General features: G+C 38.1%; 1 protein-coding gene across 5 annotated transcripts; it reads left to right on the top strand.

The window, feature by feature from the left end:
- The first annotated feature begins 3,019 nt into the window (after window positions 1–3,019).
- LOC307151879 (polymeric immunoglobulin receptor-like) lies at window positions 3,020–20,494 on the top strand. Of its 5 annotated transcripts, none has more exons than XM_079860095.1 (16): window positions 3,020–3,261; window positions 3,360–3,674; window positions 3,815–3,868; window positions 4,130–4,471; window positions 4,583–4,882; window positions 4,975–5,289; window positions 5,370–5,672; window positions 5,741–6,043; window positions 18,717–18,749; window positions 18,964–19,017; window positions 19,100–19,147; window positions 19,345–19,377; window positions 19,460–19,507; window positions 19,642–19,737; window positions 19,896–19,942; window positions 20,047–20,494. In XM_079860095.1, exons 1-16 carry the CDS (start codon window positions 3,210–3,212, stop codon window positions 20,338–20,340), a joined length of 2,637 nt encoding a protein of 878 aa, XP_079716221.1. In that variant the 5' UTR covers window positions 3,020–3,209; the 3' UTR covers window positions 20,341–20,494. The 5 variants fall into 5 exon arrangements, with proteins under 5 accessions (XP_079716221.1, XP_079716220.1, XP_079716223.1 ...); XM_079860094.1 differs by having other exon boundaries at window positions 19,100–19,177; XM_079860097.1 differs by having other exon boundaries at window positions 3,041–3,261; window positions 3,475–3,674; window positions 19,100–19,177.
- Window positions 20,495–20,823: the final 329 nt, after the last annotated feature.

Genomic DNA, 20,823 nt, shown 5'->3' with positions numbered 1-20,823 from the left:
TAAATGTCCCCCCCCCCCCCCCCCCCCACCTCTATTTAATTAGTTTTACTTACATTTACTCAGTTAATACAGTGTATGTATTTTATTTCACTGCTTAAAAATGTTTCACCAAACACAAATCATATTAAAAGTTTTTAGAGTGCATCACCACCAGAGTTCATATAGAAAAACATATTCCAGCCAATTTTCAACATTTTAATCACTGTTCTAGAAACATATTTGACTCAACTTTGTTCATTTGCAATAATATGTTATGATTTGTTCACAAATAACAGACCCAGACAGTTCACAATTAATGTAAATACACAGTCTTACAATGTCATTGCTTTATTCTGCTCTTTCAAATCCTGTAGGAAAATTAACAGTCTTCATAAAGGTCAGTGATATTCTGACAGCTAGTAATCCTCGAACCAGCTTCTGCACTGTACAATTTAAAGGAATACTCCACTTTAAAATGAAAATTCTGTCATCATATACTCACCCTCATGTTGTTTCAAACCTGTATACATTTCTTTTTTTCTGGAAGATATTTAGAAGAATGTCAGTAACCAGACAGTTTCTGGTCTCATTGACTTCCATGGTAGGAAAAAAATATACTATGGAAGTCAATGAGACCAGAAACTGTGGTTACTGATATTCTTCTAAATATCTTCCTTTCTGTTCAGCAGAAAAAAAGAAATTCATACAGATTTGAAACAACATGAGGGTGAGTATATGATGACAGAATTTTCATTTTAAAGTGGAATATCCCTTTAAAAATTTGCCAACTGCATATAAGTGAATCAGATGTTGGTCATCAACACATGAAATCTGTATGAAACACATAAACAAATGACACAAAACATGTATAAATTCTATATGACTTTAATTTGACTAGCATATGATTCAATATAAGAACTTTAAATGATTTATATATGAATTTTATATGAGTTTTATATATTTCTACTAATACCATACACATTTGCATAATTTTGTCATGTAAAACTATAAGTCTTTTAACAGTATTCATATATAACGCAAAAATCCCCTACAAGTTGTATGTGTGCTATTTAGTATGAAAGTGGCCATAATCGGTCTGATTTTGTATAGGACATGTATTGGCCTTATATGAAACACAGAAGGTAATTCTGGCCGATTTAAGTAAGGAAGATATATGGTTGCTGTATATGAACCATGCAGGTTTTTTTCATATGGGCAGAGCCTGACTCCACCCACTGGCAATATTTGAAAAATGCTAGAAAAGTGGGCAGAGCCCAGCGGAGATGAGGGGACGAACCGAGGGCAGGGCTGAGCGGGGGGTGGGGGGTGGGAGCACCTGAGACCCGCAGTGACGGATTAATTGACAGCTGCTGTCAGACTCTAAAATGGAGAGGGACTCACAGGGTCGCAAGATGACGTAAAGTACATGCATCTGATGAGTTTTATCGAGTTGATGTCAATAGCGCGCGCTCTCTGTAGGCATTTTCATATTTTGCCGCTATGTGAAAAAATCCAGCAAAATGTGCCGGCATGTTTGTCGACCCCAGAGGATTAACTTTAGCCTAACCATAAATTGTGATTAAAATATATATGATCAAGACGCCGCTGCGGTGGTGGAGTCCATGCAGGAGAGCAGCGTTTGGCACTGCGTCGCTTTTCTGCTCGAGCTGTGTGGAGGAGCCCATTTCCATCTCTATTGTGTTGGAGAAGCAATCCCGCATCAAATTCAGGTTGCACACTTGAGCTCTAGGCGGGAACTCACGGTCTTCCAGGCCAAGTGCATGCAACCACTGGCGCCTAATTTCCAAGTCTGCTAGAAAGCTATGCCGTCCAGCAGTGCTGTTGCAACCAGCAACACTACACCTAAGTACCCTCCTGCCCACTGTACTAAATACAGATAAATCTACGCTAGCTCATAACAAGGGCGCGGTGAGCTGGAACATGCTTGCATCACGTAGTACCGCTTACGTCATGCAGTACCGCAAACATCCAATAGGAAAATTCAATGGCAGTAGCCACCGTTCAACCTGAAGAGGGCAGCACTCAGACGCTTTTACACCATATTGTAGAATTAAAACAATTTATACCCAAATGTCAAAAAAGTTACTCGAATCAATGAACAGGGTTTAGTGTTTAGTTAAACCCCTGTAATTAAACACAAACCAACATATTCTCACGTGTGAAATGTTAGCCCATTTCTTCAAGAGTTTAAATCTTTTGTGTTTCTGCAATGTTGGAGCGTCACTGATTCTTACTGTGAGTGTCGACGGGTTGACTGTTCTAAGATGGCGGGTGCGCGACATGTCTGGAGCGGTCGAATGTGTCATCTACGTATACATATGGTTTTATACACCTTATTTTAACATAAGAGCAGGATAGCCATTTCTAACTTGAATAGGCTTCGGTCTCATGTGCTTCCAGTTATTCTAGCTCTACAAAATCTGTCTGTTATGCTGCTTGATATTGCAAACTGTATGCGATATCATGGCATTTTATCACATCGTAACTAGTTTTACCATTTACTGCACTTTGTTGTTCTTTTAACCATTTGCCTATAACGGCTATAAAATAGCTTATTGCCTCACAAAATAAGGTGGATATGCGTGAAAGGGACATAAAGTTTATCTATATTTTTAAAAAATAGACATGAATGAGACATGATCAAACACAATCATAAACATCAGAAATGCTTCTGCAATGGCCTTAAACCCTCAATGTGTGTCAAGAGAAAATGTTTACAAGAAGATGTGGGTGATTTTAATTTCCTCTGAAAGCAGAAGTGAAATAATGTGGGATCCACAAATAGATCGTAATAAATAACATGCAAATGACACTTGCCCCCATTCTTAAGACAAGGCTTAAGCCTATAGTCCCAAACTAAAATGCCTGTTTTAAATTAAACTTACGCTGGCATATCTTAAAATATGTCACTGTTGATGTTTTGTCTCGAGATGCACACCAGCAATGTTTCTTTCACATCAGCAGTGTTTCTCTGCTTGTCTTTCACACACATCTCAACACTCTCCGCCCTGTTAACAGTGCAGATCTGGGTGGAACCGTTAGAGAATAAGGAAGAAGAAACGTGAGAAAGACTGACGGAGGATCTGTGTACTTCTAATGATAGTGACTTACATCACATTCAAGAAACACATTTGATCAGTTCTTGCTTTCACTGGATCGGGATCGGATCTGGTTTTTCTCTGGATATCTGAGACTGAAGTCAATCTGGAATGAAGGCTGCCATCATCCTCTTCATCTTCATCACCCTCTGCCTGATCTCAGGTCAGTTCTTCACTGCTCAGTCTGGGTCAAATAATATACTATATTACCCAGATTGATGATATATAATAACCCAGAGCAAATGAACTTGTGTTTGGCAGGTCAAGTACTTTGTTTCAGTGTGTTTGGATGCACTGGAGGGAGTTTAATGTTCAAGTGCAAGTACAAGAACCAGAGAAAGACTGATGATCAACATAAAGGGAATTATTTCTGCAGAGACAGGCGCTGTAAGATGGGCATCAGTGCTGATGTTCAGAGGCGATGGGTTTATAACGGGAGATTCGCTCTGCATGATGATGAAAACAGCAGATTCTTCACAGTGTTCATCAGGAACCTCAGCAGAGAGGATGATGGGGAATATACATGTGGAAATCAGACATGGAATCATTATGTTACGTTAGTGGTGGACAAGAAAGGTATGTGTGACACTTTATAACTTCCTACAGCAATTATTTATTACAGTACTATTAAAGGTGCAGTACGGAAGATTTTGAGTAAATAATGACTTATTTGTTCCTCTTATAAATTTTGACAATCTATGATTGTGTATTTTCAGAAACAACGTCTTCTCACAGCAAAAAAAAAACATCCCTGGATAAAGAAAAGTCTGGTAAGATCCAACAGATCTTTTTTTTTTTTTTTTTTTTTTTTGGCGTAGGATGTCACTACTCTGATCTCAGGCAACTATAAATATACCTAAAAACAACCACAATACACGTAAAAAATAAAAACACTGCAAGGATCATGACGTTGTATGTTTCACACAGAGATGGCGATAGAGAGGACAAAGTTCCCTAGTGCACCTTTAATAACACTAATATTATTTTAGATTTAAGTTCATGTCACAAGGTTTTGTTGAAATCATTTTCAGGGACTCGTTGTGGGACGTCTGTTATCCTGGACGGGTATCTTGGACAAAAGACGATCACTTTCCGCTGTGAATATGATGAGAAGTTTAAAACACACACCAAAGTTTTCTACAGACTGAACGAGGATCCTGTCCATGTTCTGAAGAGTTCACGATCATCTGAGGAGAAGTTCAGTCTGTCTGACAGTCATGAAGATCATTTTACTGTGACCATTAGAGATATTTCTGCATCGGACGGTGGAGTTTATTTATGTGGAGTGGAGAGAGACAAATCAGATCATCGACCTTCAGATCAGTCAATTACTCACATAACCTTCATTAAAGAGATTCAGCTGAATGTTTATGGTGAGTTTAGTTTCTTTTAACTAAAGAATCATTACAGCTCTAAATAAGGAATGTAAATCCCTCCTGACTTTTAATAATGTAATAAATCAACATATAAATCTCATTTTGCAGGTCAAACGTCTGTCCAGGTTCAGGCCTACTCCAGTAAATCTGTCTTCATCACGTGTAAATTTCCACAAGAATTCAAAGGAAACAAGAAGTTTATCCAAATAGATTCACAGAAGATCTTCGTTGATGGAAAGAATCAGTGGGTTCATCATGATTCAGTGCGCATGTTTGATGATTCCAGTGAAGGACGTTTGAAGGTTTTCATCAGTAATTTAACTGCGGCTGATGAAGCGACGTACAGATGTGGAGTGAATATCCCTGATCATGATCTGTTCACTGAGATTAAACTGACAGTAAATCAAGGTAAAGAGCTTCTGGGAGGACTTTCAATTTAGAGACTTGAAATAAGAAAGATAGCTTTTTATATTGTATATTTTTCACTGTTTTGTGTATAGTTGATCATTTTCCTGCATCAAGCAAAGCATCTGCTATTATCGGTGAAAGTGTGAAACTCACCTGCAATTTCCCCGGGAAACACAACGAGACCTTCAAACACATCTGCAAAGAGAACAAGGAGAAGATCTGTGAAAGCATCAGTTCATCAGAGAAGAAACGCTTTGAGTTTTCTGCCGGTCCAGCAGGAGTTTTCACAGTGAGCATCAGTAACGTGAGCGTGAGAGATGCTGGAGTTTACTGGTGTGGAGCCGAAACCAGAGACACACATCTGACTTCTGTCTCTCTCACCAATCAACATCAACTCACTCCAACTAGTACGTACAGTGACCATAAATCAAATACCATATGCATATATTACAGCATATAAATACTTCTCCTTTTCTTTGACTATTAGTGCCTCCAGTGGTCAGACGTGAAGGAGGTTCATCTGAGATCAAATGCCCTTATGATGGAAACCATTCAACAGAAGTAAAGCGTCTTTGTAAAGGAAAGTGTTTCACTCCAGATGCTCAACATATCATTCAATCCGATGAATCCCATGTTAATAAAACAAAGATTTCAGTAAAGGACGACACTGAACTCAATCTCTTCACTGTGACCTTGAGTCACCTGAGAGCAGAGGATGCTGGGATATACTGGTGTGCAGTGGGAGAAGCGTTTAACCTTCCCATTGAGCTCATGATCGTCCTGAAAGATGGTGAGAGTGTTTTCTGGGGATCATCTCAATGTTTTCTGTCATCATCCTCATGTGTTTGTTCTCTCCAGCGCTCTTCACTCATGAAGCGTCTGTCGGAGGATCGGTGTCCATCAGCTGTAAGAACATCAGGAGTCAAACACAGAGGCTTTTCTGCAGAGGAGATCAGCCCAACATCTGTGTCCGAGACGGAGTTCGTGTTTCATCCGATACGAGAACAAACGGCCGATTCTCTCTGACGGACGAAACCTCAGCTGGAGTCTTTACTGTGGACATCACCAATCTGACAGAAGAGGATTCTGGGAAATACTGGTGCGCAGAGGAGACTTCTGGGTCGTTCGTATTCACTGAAGTTCATCTGCATGTGACTCAAGGTAAAACATCTTTCAGCACAATGGTGACCACAAAAACTCAGACATACGAGAAAACCTTTTAAATTCCAAAATAATAGAAAATTAACACTAACAAATCTCCCCCTATATTAATATTGAGCAAAACACATTAAATAACTCTTAATTTTAACATACTCTCCTTTAACAGTCAGAAGCAAAGCATGCTGGGAACTAGAAGTCTGCTGTAACTCATCCCATGAATGTGTGTTTATATGTGTGTGTGAACAGTGAACATACATTCACATTTATATGGGAATATGAATGTGCAATAATACATGTACACAATAAAGGATACAACTTTTTGTTTATTACATGTAATGCTATTACATTTCAATATAATTATTACAAGATAATGCTATCTTAATTTATAAATGCTTTATATGTATCAACATATTGCAGTATATTGAAAAATATAAGCACTAGTTTCCCATATTATGTAAATATATCACATTATATTTTGAAGTATATTCCCATATGTTTGTTCCGTATAGATCATGCTTGAGTCACACACAGACTTCAACATGCAGCATGCAAAACACAACCATGGTAAAAGCATTGGTAGCTATACTAAGTCAAGAGTAAACCTAAATTAAATGAAAAAGTAATGAATGAATGAATGAATGAATGAATGAAAAGTAAAGTACTCTCAGTTCTTTTAGTTACTAGAACAAGTGAACTATACTAAAGCATTTGTCAGTACAACATACTATTCTTATTTTACTTGGTTTTTTTAAGGCAATCGGTTTGCATGCTTTTTTAAGTAATGCTGGGTACACACCAAAAGATTTTTTACATCTTATAAGATTTTCAAAATGTGATAGACCACAAACATGAGGACAAAAAATCCTAATTTGGATTTTGACTGCGAACTGGAAAGGTTTTGTTGTTGGAACAAGAATACTTGAAAAGCTGATCCTCCATCTCTGCTGTCCACATCAATTTCACATTGTGCTGCGCCATGACAGCATTTGTTATACTTCCGTCTTCCATCATCTCGCTCTGATTGGATATTGTTTCCTTTCACGTGATAATCTCCAGAGCATGTTCGCGTTTGTCCTCGGGGTTCCCCCACTCATCAGGATTTTTGATCATAAATATTAAACATGTTGAATATTTACGATTCGCGATCGGGGCGGCTCCGACGTTCTTCCAAGCAGGTTCGGACACTCTTAACACACCTCACACCAAGGGAAAATCTGATAAGATAATCTGTAGAACCATCAAGATAATCAGGACACAGCTAGGATTGTCGGAAGGGGGGAAATCGGCCCAAAATCAGCCCGATTATCTTTTGGTGTGTACCCAGCATTAGACTTACATTAGATTTTACAGTGTAAAAATATGGACCAAATTTACTTTTAATAAATAATTTTCCATATTAATGTTTTAAGGTTAAATGAAATGTCTGTAAGCTTAACTCCCTGGGATCGGCGGTATCGCCGGCGATACCAGCTCACTTTTTTTCTTATCAGTACAAATGAGAGTCTAAATAGTCTGTTGATTTTGATTTTACATTTAAGTGTTATATATCAATCAAAATGCTTAAATGCCTTCTTTTATTTGTGTACACTCATAATAAAAACAAAATGTTGTGTTTTTCGTAAAACAAAGAAAATAAACATGATGCGCGTTCTTCCGTCTCTCTCAATGTGAAACTCATTCTGAAACGCGACAGAAAATGACCTGTAACTCAGCGAATGTTTGTCACACAGACTTGAAACGCATGTCTATACAACGCTTGGAGTCTCTATTTTTAAAGTATGTAAGTTATATAAAAAACAAATATTCTCTGTTTAAGTAAACCGTATGAAAGCATGTCCGTATTGACATGCAAATGTTCCAAGTGGAGAAAAGCAGACCTGTAAACTCCCTCATCACCTCAAAACATAGAATCAGAGACTTCGGTAACTTACTCCTCTGCTTTTCATCAAGTTTGGAAGACCGTGTTTGTGCTGTGCTGTTTACCTTGGATTTGCCTCAGAAGAATTAGAAGAATGCGATTTGAAGATGGGACGATTTTTAAGGTAAGACATGTTAAACTGGTGGTGCCAGATTAAAATGTATGTTATGAAATGAGATTGAAGTAAAAACATGAACTAAGCCTAATATCGTACATGTATATGTATCTATAAATAGACAGAAACATGTAGAAATGTGAACTAGACTGGTAGGCAACCTTTCAATGCTTAACATGTCCGACACAAGGATGTTTTTATATTCTATAATAAAACATGATAAAAGTAGGCTAGTATGAGTGTATACTATGGTGAATATTATAATGTTTAGAACCGTGTTTACTGTTAAATCCTGTGTTTATGGATATCTGCTGAAACATAGATGTATAACAATAATTATTTTAATAGTTTTGAGCGGCTTGATCGCTTCAATGTTATCTGCACGCGTTTGGAAAGCAAAATGCGCCAAACAATCGGCATCATTTTTTTTTTTTACTCCAAATGTTTATTTTTGTTATGACATTATGAAATGAGATTGAAGTAACATATGTCTATCAATATATGTTTCTCAAGTGCAGTGAAGTGTTGAAGTGTTCCTTTTTAACGATTTATAGGCTATTGTTATTATTATTTTATGCAGCACAGTACATAGCTTATGCCTACAACAAACCTGGTGTTCATTTATATATATATATATATATATATATATATATATATATACAGTATATATATATATTAGTGGTGGGCCGTTATCGGCGTTAACGCGCTGCGTTAACGCGAGACTCTTATTGCGCGATAAAAAAAATATCGCCGTTAATCTATTCTTCAAGTTGGGTTGGGAGCTGGCTCAAGCTACACAAGCTATGATGGCTCAATCTACCCGCGGCCGCGAGGAACACCCGGCTGCAACGCATCATATTCATCGTCATCTTAAGTAAACACGGCTGAAAGTGAAAGCTGGTGTAAAAGATCGGTGCAACATCCATTATTATTTGGACTTGGTTCGGATTTAAACCGTCCGACGTAGATTGTGTGGTGTAACAGTTCGGTAAGTTAACACACGACTAATCCATTCCGTTCTACCACCTCAAATTCAAAACGAAACATATCACTGAATACCAGCGCGCGCGTATTATTCCCAATATATCTTAGTGAGTGGTGTAGCACATAATCTCTTTTTATTAAAAGCGCCCGATTTTAAGAATCGTTGTTGTGTTTCTTTTTAACTGAAAAGACATCAGTTAGACAATATTATAATTTTAAATTTGGGGTTTCATAAGCTCCAAGCCATAATAAACATTAGACCTAACCTTACTTAAGTCTCTGCAGCTAGTGTACTTAAATTTTATTTATCTGCAAAATTATGTTGTATACTTACAGTTTTGCACAATATATGTTCTCAAAACTACATACACCCTTTCAAAAAAAAAAAAAAAAAAAAACATTTAGCAGTTGTTTAGCAGGGTCTGTGTAACCTGTTCTGAAATGGTTTTATTATAATAAATATCGTTATCGCAAGAGGCTGCAATGTATATCACATTATGGATTTTAGGCCATATCGCCCATCCCTAATTGATAGCCTATAGTAGTTGATAATAACATAGGCCTACCTAATGTTGCCTACGGATGGTAACAGTACAGTAGTAACCTTTTACAGTCTATGAGTAGAACAGCTTTCTCAAGCAGTTTGTGATGCATTTTGGAAACAGGAGATGAGCCCCTGGTCTAATGCGCCACCTGGCTTGAGAAACCCGTTCTCAAAGACTTACTTTTATAGTCATTATTTGGGTAGCACACATATTCTGAATGCCTGTGTGTTCTGTACATTTTAAAAAGCCATTTTAACCTGAAAAATCTAAAATGTATTCCCCAAATCGTGCAGCCCTATAGTTTCTCTTGATTTCAGCATGTTCACAGCATTGTTTTTTTTTTCAGGGATCAGATGCTCCACTCTGTACATGAACATGGTAAAGTGAAAAATCAAACACCTTGGAAATGAAATGTATGTACTATGTTTCAGGAATGGCACAAAGGTGTATGACTGGTCAAGTCTCTGTCTTTAGTTCAGTGTGTTAAATAATGTGCTTTTTTGTCATTTGTTGTACTTTGTGTTGTAAATAAATCCAAACAATCAAAAAGCCATTCTTTTTTAAATCTCCTCATTCTTTGTGCAAGGTTGCTCAGAATGACAGGGCCTGATAGCTCCTAATAGGGCCATTAGGGGAGGGTCTTTGTCTTTCTCAGGTGTGAAAGAAATTAAATATTCATGATGTTCACGCCTCTTCGCATAAAGCTTTCTCACACAAAACATGTCTTGCAAATTTTAAATCAATATATTGTCTTATCTGAATGAGCAGTCAGGATGATTTTCACATAGTTTTGAAGCAAATATTCTAGGCTACGTCATACAATTTCCAAAAGTCTTGTGAAGAAATAATCAGTATGGGTTTCATGACCTTATTTCAGGGACAATTTTTTTTGTGTGTTTTCACAAGCCACGCATAAATGTCATTATCTCAAAACTGCTGATATATTATTGTAGCAGAGTTTGTGCTGAATACAGTGTAATTAGACTTTAGCCATGAAAATGTCACAAGTAACAGAAATAAGCACAAATGTCAGAGCATGTCAGAACACCTCCAGGGCCCAGAAAACAGCTCAGACCCCGGAGGGTTAATGAACAATGTCCTGGCTGAAAATTACAGCACCATCTCTGGTTCTCTTTTTTTTTTTTCTTACAGCGTGTTCATTTTTGGGTGAACTGTCCCTTTAAAGCAAGTGATAAAGTCTGCTGATTCAGCCTGATGAACATGAAAACGACATAGAGCAGGAAGCTACCAAAACCATAGTAAAACTTGTCTTTTAGTTTTTATTAGTTTAGTAAGGTTCACAGAGAAAGCATTTCTGTTTACAGATGTGCAGAAATAACCCTCACCTTACTGGCATTTCAGACGCATTTTTTGTTTTTTTTCTGATTCTTGATCAGATCTGAATTTAAATCGGTATATGCACTGAAAAGATGTGTCTTGGCAGTCATAGACTCTCCTAACCCTAACCCTATCATCGGATACGAATTTGCAATTAATCATACATTTGAATTGAGCTGAATACTGACTTTATTGTCTTTATAGAGCTGCTTTACGGCCCTCGTATAATCATTGCAACATATTTTTGTTGTCTTCGCTCAAGGGTAAAAAGAATTCTGAAATACCTTTGCAGTGATAAACTGTTAGCAGATGTCCCGACACCAGACACATTTAGATGTTTCCTTCTCAGTCAACACGTGAGATCATGATCACAGTGACATCACACCATTCTCATACGGTGATACAGCGTCAGTAATATATGAGCTCATTGTGAACTGAAATTGTTGAACAGGATGAGAAGAGGCGGTTCAAATATCGATCACTGGGGGTAGATTCTACTTCCTGTTTCTCAACACTTTCACAGTGATGTCACAGTGGTGTCACATGGTCAGCTCACAGTATGAGTGCACACCCAGATATACGCTGAGGATACACTTTTAGCTCACTGTGAACTCAGATTGTGAGCACATCACGAGTATCCTGGGAGCTCATGGTGAGATCACTGTGTCATCAAATTGTTGACTGGGTTTCAATTAGGGGTGTGCGATATGACGATTTTTGATCGTGAACAATTAAAATGTCTCCACGATCCACTTTTTCGGAAATATCGTGATTTGTGCTACAGTGCACGTTCTATCAGTTGCAGTTCTATGCCTTTCACTAACGCCCCAAAAAGCAATGCAAGTACGCAACAAATTGGGGTGTGCACGCTAGATGTCGGCGTGTTAACAAGATCATATACATTGCTCGTGAGACTTAGCAACACAGTGATGATGGAAGAAAACACTGAGGGATTGGTCCCTAAAAAAAAAATCGGTAATATGGAAATGGTTTGGATTTTCCACAACAGACAATGCCGCAAACAGCAGTTATTTGCAAATGTTGCAATGATAAGATTCGCACGTCTGATGGCAACACGATGAAACTTTTTAAACGCCTAAAAAAAAACACCCGAAAAAATATGCTGACAGTCAGACTGCTTAAAGTCGTAGATCCACGTTACGAGCAGTGTTAATTTTGACAGCAAATTCTGATTTAGTCTTAGTCTTTTGAATAACACACCATTTAGTTTTAGTCACATTTTAGTCACCTGAAATCTTTTAGTCTTAGTCTAGTTTTAGTCGACTAAATATCATAAGAGTTTTAGTCTTAGTCTAGTCTTAAGTCTTTTAGTCTTAGTCTAGTTTTGTTTTAGTAGAACAAATATTAGCAGATTTTAGTCGACTTTAAATCTAGTCGACATAGTTGACTTGACTAAATGTTTCCATCAGTCTGTTATGGAATGGTATTAAGGTTTGAATATGCAATACATACACAGATTTAACCGCTGTAATACAAAACATGTATTTTATTTTATTCTTAATGTCAAAAACACTGACCGTAGCTTTTTCACAAAAGATAATCTCACATAAAATAATCATAAGGCCTGCTCTCCATGAAAAATATACATGCTCCCTGAAAAAGATATGCATTTTCCCTGACTGATATGCAGTGCATATGACATTCTTTCAAGATGAAGTACAATATTATTGAAATAGACAACCACCTAACTCTGAACTTACTGTCTTCTACTGTCTGTGCAAAATCAAAAACATTAAGAAAAATAAAGTGCAATTCTCAAAAATAATAATAAACCGTAATGCCATTGCACAAGGTATCTAAATAAATACAGAAAATTCACTACTGTTACTGTTCACATACCTCAAGACAAGAGAAGTTAAATAACTGCTAGGCTACAATGCCTTAGAATGCCTTGTGATTCTGTGCAAAATCAACAAGATTTGAACAGAACAAATTAGTGCAATTCTCAAATGTAGAATAAAAGATGTATTGGCTGTAATGTCATTGCACACACTACCAAAGAAATACTCCTTAATGTTCAAGTAAATAAAAAAAAACCCTGCTCTCTCAGCATTGAAAATAGATGTAAATATCACATTAAACTAAAAAGCACACAACTCTGTAAGCATCATCTTCTTCTTCATAATCTATTACTCTGTGCATTGTGTGCAAAATCAAAGAGATTTGAAAAGTAAAACAAAACATATGTAAAAGAAAATATGCATTGGTTGTAATGTCATTGCACACAAAATGAAATATTCTTCTGTTAATAATTAAAAGTAGTATCAATGAGCTAATATCAATGAGCTCAACTCAAGACAAGTGAATTACATGCTAAGCTGTAATGCCATTATTGCATGGAACAAAAAAAAACCTCTTCTCTCATATTAAACAAAAAACAAAAATACAAGATCAGTAACTTTCAAGTTGTGCATATACTACTACAGGAAATGCTGTAAATAGCAGTAAATACAACAGTTCTATTTGTTTCTGTTCATTTTAAGGAAAGCACTTCGCTCCAATGTAACCCTTCCCCTGTTGTGCCGTCCTCTTGTGAGGTCACCTGTGATGCTGAATACCCTCTCTGAAAAAGCTTGAGAAGCTGGCATAGCCAACAAGTCTAACGCAAAAGGTTTTAAACTGTGATAAAAACTGTCACTCTTTGCCAGCCAGAAGTCTGTCCCTGTGTCCTCAGTGATGGGATGTGAAAGTTCTTCCTTGTACTTGATGATCTGCTGCCTGATGCTGGTTGTGGAGGTTTTATGTTTAGGCCGTGTGGTGCGGCATTTTGAGAGGAACCTAAACACCGGCTGCTTTGAGGATGGCGCTGCTTCTGGTTCCTCAATAACCTCTTCTTCTGCATCATCTTCAGACTGGTCCTCCTGTCTTCTTGTGTGTGGGAAAGTGCATTTGACCACATAGTCTTCTGCCTGTTTCAGCAGTTCCCATCAGCCACATCAACATTAACAAGGATTTCACAGACAGTTGGGTTGACAAAGCAGGCAGCTGCTGCAAGTGCTGAGAACTTTTCATCGGTTGAATCTAAGAGGCAAGCAAAACGCTGGTTCAGATTTGATCTAATTTTCTCTGCAAGAGTGACGAGGTCTCTGTACCGAGTGTTCTTTGCAAAGTCAGTTAGGTGGCTCAGCAGATCAAAGAGGGCAGAACCACTAGGGACATTGATGTGGTGTCACTCTGGAGGGTTTTAGTGTGGTCCGCAAAAGGCAGCAGTAAGTCATGCAATGATGAAAGCTTTTGCCCTCACTAGTAAGCAAATTGTCCCATCCCATGTCATTTGAGATTTGACAGACTGCATCTTTGACTGTGAGGAGTCGTGTGACCATGTTGAATGTGATTGACCAGCGTGTGGGGCAGTCATTTACAACAATAACACCACACTGGTCCAATAACTTTTGTGTTGCAACTGAGGACTTACGAAAGAGCTTCACCACAGACCTTGCTTTATCGAGGACTGTTTTGACAGTTGTCTCTTTCTGCAACATGTGGACCACAAGTTGTATGGTATGCACCACGCACGGTGTCCGGTCCATTTCCATGTCGACATGATGGTACCTAATAACAAGAAGAAAAGACAACCAAATAAGTCTAAACCTAATAAAGTGGCTGGTGTGTGTCTGTATATATACTGTATATGTATATATGTAGTGTGTGGCAGGGGGAAAATCATTCATGTGATAATTGACTGTCATGTAAAAGAATAAATTAAACATGGCTCACCGCTGGTCATCAATTTCAGAGTCACTTTCCATCGTGGACCCAGGGGAGTCATCCTCAGAGCTGGTTGCTTCTGCTGTGGTGTTTTTAAAGGCTGCCACCATGTTACTCCCATTGTCCGTTATTACCGTCAGGATCTTCTGCTTTGGTATGGCCCACTCTTGCATACATTTGTCCACACATGTCTTAATAGACTGTGCAGTGTGTGGGTGAGCTACTTGTTCAAGGGCCAACAATATATGTACAGGTTTACTTAGTTCAACACAAAAGTAGCATGCACTTATAGCGAGGAATGAGGCTGTCAGTCCTTTTTTTGTCCACAAGTCAAGGCCAATGGATACTCTCCGGGCAGCAGCCAGTCTCTCTTTGAATTTTTGTCTTTCATGTTCATACTGTGTTTCAATCAAATTGCTCATTTTAGTTTTCTTTGGAACTGTTAGTCTCTTATCTACTATCTCCATCATTAGCACAAAATCCTCATCTTCAATTGTTGTGAGTGGTAAACCTGTGCGTCCAATCCATCTAGCTAAGGCCTGCTCCTTGGTCTGTTGTTCCTTCGATTCAGTTTTGTACTTTGAAGAACATAGGAAAGCTGTAGAGATGGCCTGCTGCTGGATTGCACTAGCAGCACTAGCTTTATTTCCACTTGGCCCATGTTCATCTTTGTCATCAGACATCTTCTGAATCTGTGAGGGTGATTAAAGGGGAATCAAGTTGTGATTTTTTTTCTTTCTTGCCCCAATCTCATCAGATCTTTCCCTCTGTCTCTCACACACGCACGCACACACGCACAGTTCAGTCATACAAAACCACAACATCTACTAAGTTAACGTTACTAGTACACATTTGATTCAATTGTGAGACAATCGTCTAATCAATACAGTTCAGAAGTGGTTTTCTTTAGCTTCTATTTTATTCAAAGTTTAGCAGAACCACGGTGGTTTATCTGATAAAATAACCTTAGCATGTATGCTTACCTTCGCATGTATTTCTGGATGAGTCATCTGTAAATGACGTTTCAAGTTGGTGGTGTTTTTCCCAGCGATTTTTGCTCCACACGGTTTACAGGCGGTCTTGTTGTCCTTGTTGTCATATGTGAAATGTGACCAGATGTCAATTCTTCGTTTTCGTCCTAGACCTAACGTTAGCTCTGACATTTCTGCTCTGTCATTGCCCTCGGGCCGCGTGCACTTCATAACGTTAGCGTGTTGCTAACGAGCAAAGTCAACTGAAATCACCCAAAGCTGTGTGTAACTAAGACTGTGCAACTAAACACAACTAAATATAATGTAAACAACTTAACTGTTGTAAAAACGTCCTCGAAACTGTACGAATTTCTGCAAACTAATCTTTGTTCTACTCCTGTGTAACTGCTGCTGCGTTAGTTTAACTGTTGCACTTGCATTTGCCGCGGCTTTTCAAAATGGCTCTGCTGCTTCTGCATAGATCAACCTACCCTCAAAGATTCGCTCTGATTGGATTTCTTCCCAACTTGTCCCACAAAAAGAGTAGTTATGATTGGATCTCTTCTCCATTCGTCCCTCCCATATATTTTCGTCTCATTTTTATTCGTTGACTAAAGTGTCAGTTATATTTCATCACATTCTTTGTCAACATATCTGACTTTTTATTTAGTTTTTATTTAGTTTTCGTCCGTGAAAAAGGTTCATTGACGAATATTTTTCGTCATAGTCTTCGTCAACGAAATTAACACTGGTTACGAGATACCCAGCCGCAAATATGTTTCCGTCACGGCCATGTATATCTTTATCTTATACACAGCTGTGATCTGAATGTCGCAGCAAGATGGAACACAAAATTAAAAATGTTAAGTTTTTTGCTACTAAACTTCCCACAAGACCACACGGGGATTATTTGTCACGGGTGGTTGAAGCAGACGAGGAAGTAGGATCCATTTGCAGTATTCCTTTATTACACAAACTCAGACTACACAAACGTAAACTCAGACTCAGGAAACAAGGCGCGGGAACAGAACAACCAGCAAACAAACATTAAGGATTGACAAAGACTGAACTAGACACACAGGCTTAAATACAAGGGCAAACAAGCTAAACAAGATATCAAGGGGGTGTGGCTAATATGAAGCACCTGGGAAGACTAATAAACATAACTGGGAGCTGCTAAACATGAAACAAGACAGAACCAACATGGAAAAGAATCGTGATTAAAAAAAATCACGAATCGTGATTTATTTTTTCTGAAAAAATCAAGATATGATATGTTTCTATATCGCATACCCCTACTTTCGATAACAAAACAAACATCAAAAATTGCAGCAGTGAGAAAACAACTGCTCAGAAAGCATCTGATCACAGCGATGTTTTACCAGCTCTGCAATTCAGCACTGCAGTCATGTCACGTTTATTAAAGGTCCCGTTATATGCCCCTTTTCACAAGATGTAAAATAAGTCTCTGATGTCCCCAGAGTGTGTATGTGAAGTTTGAGCTCAAAATACCCAACAGATCATTTTTTACAGCATGTTTAAATTGACATTTTTTGGGGCTCAGAAAAAACGAGCTGTTTCAGTGTGTGCCCTTTAAATGCAAATGAGCTGCTGCTGGACGACACAGGGGGCGGAGCTTCATGAGCTCGCGCTCAGTCTCTCAGGAAAAATTCATCTCACGGAATGATGATAATATCAGAAACTCTCAGTAACGGTGTTCATTTCGAGTCGGACAATAATGCCTACAGAGTCAGAGTGCTGTATAGAGATGGAACAGGTATGGTTTAGTAGTTTAATTACGGTTATTATAACGTATTTGTCATCTGCTTGTAGGCTATGTATCCATTATTTATTAATAGCCTACAAGTCTGCTGTCTGAATGATGATCAAACATATACTGATGAGTTTAATAAAGTTTATTGTACATCACACAAAAGATGAAGCGTCAGTTTTACTTCAGAAAATCACCGTAAGAGCTGAGTAAACACAGTAGCCTAAGTTATAAGAAGTGCGCAAGTAGCCAGTAGAGTTGAGGGAGCATTCCTGTGGGCGGAGGTTAGTCAAGAAACGGTTCTGGTGACATCACTAAAGAAGGAAGTAGAGGGGTGTAGTCCAATCGAGCCGTTTTTTGTAGTCAACTTCTGTTAAATAAAATATCTCGCTTGGCATTGAACTTTGAGCTTTATAATTTTACAGATATTATTTATGCTCTAACAGCAACATTACACACTAACTAAAGTTTGAAACATGGGATCACGCAGAACGGGACCTTTAATATAGCACGTTATTAAACAGTATTAAACATGAAAATCAGTGTCATCTTTTCTGTTTCTTCATGTAATCTCAGGTGGACTGGATGACGGTGAGATCAGATCTCTGTGTGGATCAGACCGGCTCTTGTCAGACTCCTTCTGCACACAAAAATCTCACTGGATTATTACAATTAACTGCAAAATTTATGTTTGGAAATGTAAATAACAGAAATAGAAAAAAAGAAATAACTGGCTTAAAACCAATATTTGGGATACTGAAATACTGAAATTGTTTTTATAACTGAAGAACTTTGCAACATTAACACTGTTATTTGCCTGTTTATAAGTGTGAAGATGATTTAAAAAACAGTCGGGATTGTATAAAGCACTAGCCTATATGAATAAATGTGACTTGACATGAAACGAGTCACATGGGCACTTTTATGTCTTTTTTTGTCCTTTTGGGAGCTTGACTTGACTAGTTGCTGTCCGCTTTCAATGTACAGAAAATATTCTTCAGATAATCACATTAGTGTTCCACAGATGATCTGAGTAAATGACTGAATTTGTTCCTCTTATAAATTTGACCATCGGCGCTCTCTGATTGTGTATTTCCAGAAACAACGTCACCTGACGTTTGAGTTGAAAGTGATCTTATGATATAAAGATGAGTGATGGATGTACAGCATGTGTGTGAATACTCGTACATGATGTCTTAGTCTCACCATGTTTTACTGTAACAATCCCTTTGTAAGATTTATTGACAGATCCTGTTTCACTATTTGGTTTAACCAATACAATCTATGGTTGTGTATTTCCAGAAACAACAACATCCCTGGATAAAGGAAAGTCTGGTAAGATCCAGCAGATCCGTTGATCGGTTTGAGTTGAAAGTGATCTTATAATATAAAGATGAGTGATGGATGTACAGCATGTGTGTGAATACTCGTACATGGTGTCTTAGTCTCACCTTGTTTCTCCGTGAAAATTCCTTGGTGAGATTTTTTTTGACAGATCCTGTTTCTCTATTTGGTTTAACCAATACACTCTATGGTTGTGTATTTTCAGAAACGACGTCACCTGACCCTGCAAGAAAAACATCCCAGGATGAAGAAAAGTCTGGTAAGATCCAGCAGATCTGTTGCTCAGTTTGAGTTGAAAGTGATCTTATGATATAAAGATAAAGATGGTTGTGTATTTACAGAAACAACGTCACATGACCCTGAAAGAGAAACATCCCAGGATAAGTCTGGTATATCCGTTTCGCATTTTAAGTTCAAAGGTATCTCATGATATAAACAAGCATTTAAAGTACAGCATGTGTAAGAATGTAGTTGAACGTAACAATCTCACCTTGTTTCTCTGTGAAAATCCCTTTGTGTGATTTCTTGACATAACCCGTTTCTCTACTTGGTTTAACCAAAACACTCTATGGTTGTGTATTTTCAGAAACAACAACATCCCAGGATGAAGGAAAGTCTGGTAAGATCCAGCAGATCTGTTGCTCAGTTTGAGTTGAAAGTGATCTTATGATATAAAGATAAAGATGGTTGTGTATTTTCAGAAACAACGTCACATGACCCTGAAAGAGAAACATCCCAGGATAAGTCTGGTATATCCGTTTCGCATTTTAAGTTAAAAGTTATCTCATGATATAAGCATTTAATGTACAGCATGTGTAAGAATGTAGTTGATCGTAACATTCTCACCTTGTTTCTCTGTGAAAATCCCTTTGTGTGATTTCAGGTTCCCCTGTGATAGTTGTGGTTTCTGTGGGTTTGATCCTGCTGGCTGTGTGTTTAGTGCTCATGTTGCTCAAAATAAAATACAACCGTAAACATGGTGAGACACACACACACACACACACACACACACATACACACACACAACACTGCACATTTAGTACATCTGAGTGTGTCGCCCTCTGCTGTTCTGAAATACACACACAGTTAAATTATCTCTCATTTTCTCAGTCTGAGATGTGGCTCTTGTTCACACAGGCATCATTTCATCATCAGACAGAAGAGAGACCGGAGATCATGAAATGGTGAGTTTCAGAGCTGATCTACTTCATGATGTCAGATAAGTGGGCATGTTTGCTGTACCTTTAAACTGAGACTTCATGTTTGGGGGATTTTGCTTCTCTTACAGGGTCAAGACCCTACATCAACTCCTCTATATTCGACAGTCCAGTTACCCACAATCCCCTCTGATTCACAGAATCCACTTTACTCGACAGTCCAGTTACCCACAATCCCCTCCGATTCACAGAATCCACTTTACTCGACAGTCCAGTTACCCAGAATCCCCTCTGACAGGGTGCTTTACGCATCTGTCAGTTTCCAGAAGCATGAAGAGTCTCTCAGCGACGCTACAGTCTCCTTCAGCAAGAACGAGATTCACTCTGATTATGCATCTGTCAAACACAGCAACACACCAAACTAAACTTACCATTATGTTTTTTACTCAAATCTAGAACCGTGTCAGTCACTGAGAACAATGACTGAGCCACGTGCAATAATTCAGTGTCATTGAACAGGTTATGATCAGTTGCGGCACTTAAGCCATCCTTAAAAATATTTTGGTTTGCAGTAACAGCAAAAAAAAAAGAAAACAAGGGTCGGTAAGTAGGTCTATATTTTTATATATATATAAAAAATATATATAAAAAAGTATATTTTTTTTATAAAAAATAAATAAATCGGGGGTCGGGGGAGAACATTTTTCACCGATGTCTAGGGGCTGTTTACACCAGGCCACTTCATGCGTTTTCTCAGATCGGATTGCAATCTGATTTATCAAAACGATTCCATTTACACCTGGTTACATAGGCTAAATATGTGGGGGGGTTTTGCAGATATAAATCCGATCTTCAATTCCCGCTATATGCAGTTATGAGATACATTATTTTATTGATCATCAGCTAAA

Source organism: Squalius cephalus (genome assembly GCF_949319135.1).
Source record: "Squalius cephalus genome assembly, chromosome: 2".
NCBI lineage: Eukaryota > Metazoa > Chordata > Actinopteri > Cypriniformes > Leuciscidae > Squalius > Squalius cephalus.
The sequence above is the reverse complement of the archived record's forward strand: the minus strand, read 5'-3'. Positions and strand labels throughout refer to the sequence as shown.